This window comes from Octopus bimaculoides, chromosome 26, assembly GCF_001194135.2.
Source record: "Octopus bimaculoides isolate UCB-OBI-ISO-001 chromosome 26, ASM119413v2, whole genome shotgun sequence".
Lineage (NCBI taxonomy): Eukaryota > Metazoa > Mollusca > Cephalopoda > Octopoda > Octopodidae > Octopus > Octopus bimaculoides.
This window is the reverse complement of record NC_069006.1, coordinates 13,741,140-13,745,527: the sequence shown is the minus strand read 5'-3', so window position 1 is coordinate 13,745,527 and position 4,388 is coordinate 13,741,140. Positions and strand designations below refer to the sequence as shown.

At 37.2% G+C, this 4,388-nt stretch overlaps 1 protein-coding gene across 1 annotated transcript in view; it reads right to left on the bottom strand.

The window, feature by feature from the left end:
- Positions 1-2,755: 2,755 nt before the first annotated feature.
- Positions 2,756-4,388, bottom strand: part of LOC106880134 (large subunit GTPase 1 homolog) — a 13,338-nt gene continuing 11,705 nt past the window's right edge. Inside the window, exon 13 of the mRNA XM_014929964.2 lies at positions 2,756-3,744. Within this exon, the coding sequence (XP_014785450.1) occupies positions 3,562-3,744 (183 nt within the window). The 3' untranslated portion in view covers positions 2,756-3,561. The remainder of the gene's footprint in view (positions 3,745-4,388) is intronic.

Genomic DNA, 4,388 nt, shown 5'->3' with positions numbered 1-4,388 from the left:
TTCTCTGTAACTCTGACGATGTACTGCTTGCTCCTATATATACATATAGAGAGAGAGAGGGGGAGAGGAGAGGGAGAGGAGAGAGAGAGATGGTGTCTTGATAATCTTGTGGATAAAGACAAGGGAGATATGAACCTAGACGGAGGAAGTTCAATTCTTTCCAGGTCTTATGTTAGAGGTTCTCACTAAAATTTTCGCCGGTGGTGCTCCAGCATGGCCACAGCCTTAGAGCTGAAACGTATAAAAGAATAAAAGAGTTCCTATACATGATGTCTGTGTGTGTGTATGTATGTATAAGACAATAAACTTTCCGCTACAATTGTGGTTTTAGAACCCACCAATGGACAAAAATAGTAATGGTCGTTGCAAGACAAAGGCAACGGATAATTCGGATGCACGCAGCCCTTCAATAGAGAGGAAAGTGAGACAACGAAAAACCTGCTTCCCACCAATAAAACAATATTCCACTGAGGAAAGGATTATTCCCAGCAGAACAGATTCAGGTAACTATAAACAGAATTTTAGTAGTAGTAGTAGTAGTTGTTGTTTGTGTGCGTTGCCTGGGGAAGCTCTTGAAAATTTAGTCCATGCCCCCAGAAGCATACAATCCCCTACAGATTAATACAGTAGGCCCAAAAGTGCCACTTCCATAAAAGCGCCGACCCTCATCATGACCCCTGTATGTGGTTGGCGTTAGGAAGGGCATCCAGCTGTAGAAACTCTGCCAAATTTAGATTGGAGCCTGGTGTTGCCATCCGGTTTCACCAGTCCTCAGTCAAGTCGTCCAACCCATGCTAGCATGGAAAGCGGACGTTAAACGATGATGATGATGATGATGATATATATATTTATTTATTTATGTGTTTCAGCCAAGTGGCTGCGGTCATGCTGGTGCACCACACATATATATATATATATATATATATAAAGTAGTTGTATACTGCCAACTTAACGTGATAGTCCCAATAAGGGAATATACTACTGCTGCTGTTTAGCCCTAGGAAGTCAGACCGCTTCCTATTAGGCCTTGACACATTTCCTGTGCCCTTATCCATCGAGGGGGAGACAAACTCCTCCACCCAGCCTAGCCTGCATTCAGGGACATGTTTCTGAGTCTTTGCTCGTCATCAGCTTGAAGTAGCACGACTGGCTAGATGAAGAAGTCTGTCTCACTCTCGTAAGGATATACTATTTCAGTGAAATACATTCACTGGTTTATATATATATATAAATAATAAGGGTAAAAATTGATATTCATTTGATTATTATCAATTTAAACCAGTGGCCTAGCATATTGAAGAAAATCTGATGATTCAGAAAAATTATATTACATTCATATAAGAGGGATGACCACTAGGTGGACATCTAATATGCTAAATGTAGACCCCCACCCCCACCATATGGTCTGACCACTAAGAAAAAATTGTTCTCAAGAAAATTCAGCAAATGCCAGAACGTAAGCAAGACAAATGAAAAGATAGATATACTAGCAGCTAAGCCCGGTTTCACCCGGTCAGTTTGAATGATGTGGCTGTAAAGCCTGCTCTGTGTAAGCATTCGACTTGTTTGGGCACGCTTACATTAAAAAACAATTTTAGAATGACTTTTTTCTGTCAAAACACTAAAAATAACTGACCAACAAAAAAAAAACGACCCTACACATACATACACGCACACACATACTTCAAACTGCCAGTCAAACACCTTTCTACTGACCATTCCTCTACGCACATGTGAAGAGACACACAACCACACAAACGACCACCACTCCTGTTACCATGCTGCTGAATTCTTCCTACAACATTAAGAGGCACAAAATTTACTCACACATACACATATAAACAGCCAACACCACACACAACACACACTAGCGCGCATGCACATACCCACACACACACACATACCTCCTTCTCTTACATAGAACTTTTCCTTCACCCATTCCCATCCGGTCATTTCAAAATGTAACCACATGTGAATCGTTGGCGGTTTTTTTTTTTCCTCCATCTTCCTTTTCTATTGGACTTTCCTCTGGCTCCTGTTCCTGAAGAAGAGCCTTGCTTGAAACATAAAACCATCTTTCTTTCCTTCCCTGGGCTTCTGCTAACACTTTGCATGTTCCATGTCCTGACGTTGTTATTTTGTTTTTTCTTGTGTTTGTTCGTTTTTTCTTTTTGGGGATTTACTATGTGTGTGTGTGCAAGAGAGAGAGAGAGAGAGAGAGAGATTTTAAAGAAAATATTTAATCTATATATTTATATTCTTTTCTTTTCTGTTTTCATTTTTGTTTTTATTAATTCCTATTCGAAAATAAAACGAACGCTACAACACCAACAACAACAACAAAAAGAATTACATCTTCCGGATATTCGCGAGAAAACCAACAGATTGTTTCACGATCCGTCTCCGCAGGATATTGAACTCTCGCCCCACTCATCCAATATACATCATCTACCAAGTGTAAGCAGTCACCCAATGGTAAACTTTGGCTATGACTGGGCCCAACTGAAGCAGCAACAGAAAGCAGCCAAGTCAATCGGCCCCAGAGCCGCACATAAGAAACAGAAAGCTAAGAAGATGAAACGGTCGGAGTCCTAAAACTCATCAGGGTTACCTCTTTAGGAATTTTACCAGAATCACTTAGTCACCTCAAATTCTTTCCAGCACATTTTTCATTCACTCCTACAACTGCTACAACAACAAATCTTACAATTTATAATAATAATAATAATAATAATAATAATCGAAATTAAATATCTGAGATGAGCATCATTTATTCTTTTAAATCTTTATTCGAGGTTGTTTTTTTTTTATTAATTGGTTTATTTATATATTGATTTCTTTTTTTTAATCTTTTACTTGTTTCTCAGTCATTAGATTGTGGCCGTGCTGGAGCACTGCCTTAAAGGATTTAGTCAAACAAATCGATACCCAGGACTTTTTATTTACGAAACCTGCTACATATTCTATCGACCACTTCTGGACGAACTGCTACATTACGGAGATGTGGATGAATCAAAACTGGTTGTCAAGCGGTGGGGTGGGGTCAAGTATAAACACACACATAAATACATTATATATATATTTATATATATATATATATAACAATAATAATAATAATCATCTTTTCTACTATAAGCACAAAGCCTGAAATTTTGGGGGGAGGGAGTAAGTCAATCACATCGACCCAGTACTTGACTGGTACTTAATTTATCGACACTGAAAGAATGAAAGGCAATTTCATAATAATAACAATAATAAGTCCGCTTTTGTATCCTTTTTAATTAAATGATTTATTGTCAAAAAAATATAGCAAATGAAAATATTTATATATGTATATAAATATAAATACACATTCATATATATATATATATATATATATATATATATATATATAGACACACAAATATAATTATATAATGCATAGGAGCATGCGTATACATAATATATATGTGTGGGTGTGTTAGAATGCACATAGACATTATATAATTTTTTTTTTTTTTTTTTTTGTACATATAATACATATATTTCTCACACTAATAACATTTCCTCTCTGACAAGACCTCAGTGTTCATCCAGGTGGTGATACACTCGCCTCAGCTTCTCTTTCTTGTTCTTGTTGTAGTGCTTCTTACCTGGTTTCTTGTTTGGGTCACCATCCGACAATCCAACCTGCTTCAATCCATCTAGTCGCGCATAACCTTTGACCCCTCTCTTGCCCTTTGAATAGACATAGCCTGCAGTATTCTGCAACGAACAGAAATCAGACATGGTCAGTGTCATTTAATAAAGGAGATATTGAAATAGGGAACACAGGCACCGTCTTTCACACAAGGTTTATCTGTGGTACAGCTCATTATTGTTTTGGCGCCGTGTAAAAGCATCGATGCTTTGCCAGGACACTCTATAAAGTGGTTGGCATTAGGAAGGAGTATTTCTTTCCTGAAGAGCTCAAAACCACATAGCTAGAGGCCAATATGCTGTCAGAGATCAACAAACTTCACTGGTTACAGTCCAACCACAAAAAAATGAATGTCAACATCCACACCAACAGCTCAGCATGCATGCTTGCATGTACACACACACAGATATATATACATATATATATAGATATAGGGCAGGGAATTGCCAATTAGTTAATAAAATTAATAATTAACAATTTTGCCAAGTAGATCAGTATGAAAAAAACCTTTATCGGTAAAAACATTTATAATCATAAATATATAGGGGTCAGCATAAGTTGCTTCACCAACATACTGAAAATTTAGAAATAGCAGTCAAAGAACTACTGATTCTAAACTACAATTTTTTCTCTAACGGATGGCGATAGAAAAAATTGTAGTTTAGAATCAGTAGTTCTTTGACTGCTATTTCTAAATTTTCAGTATGTT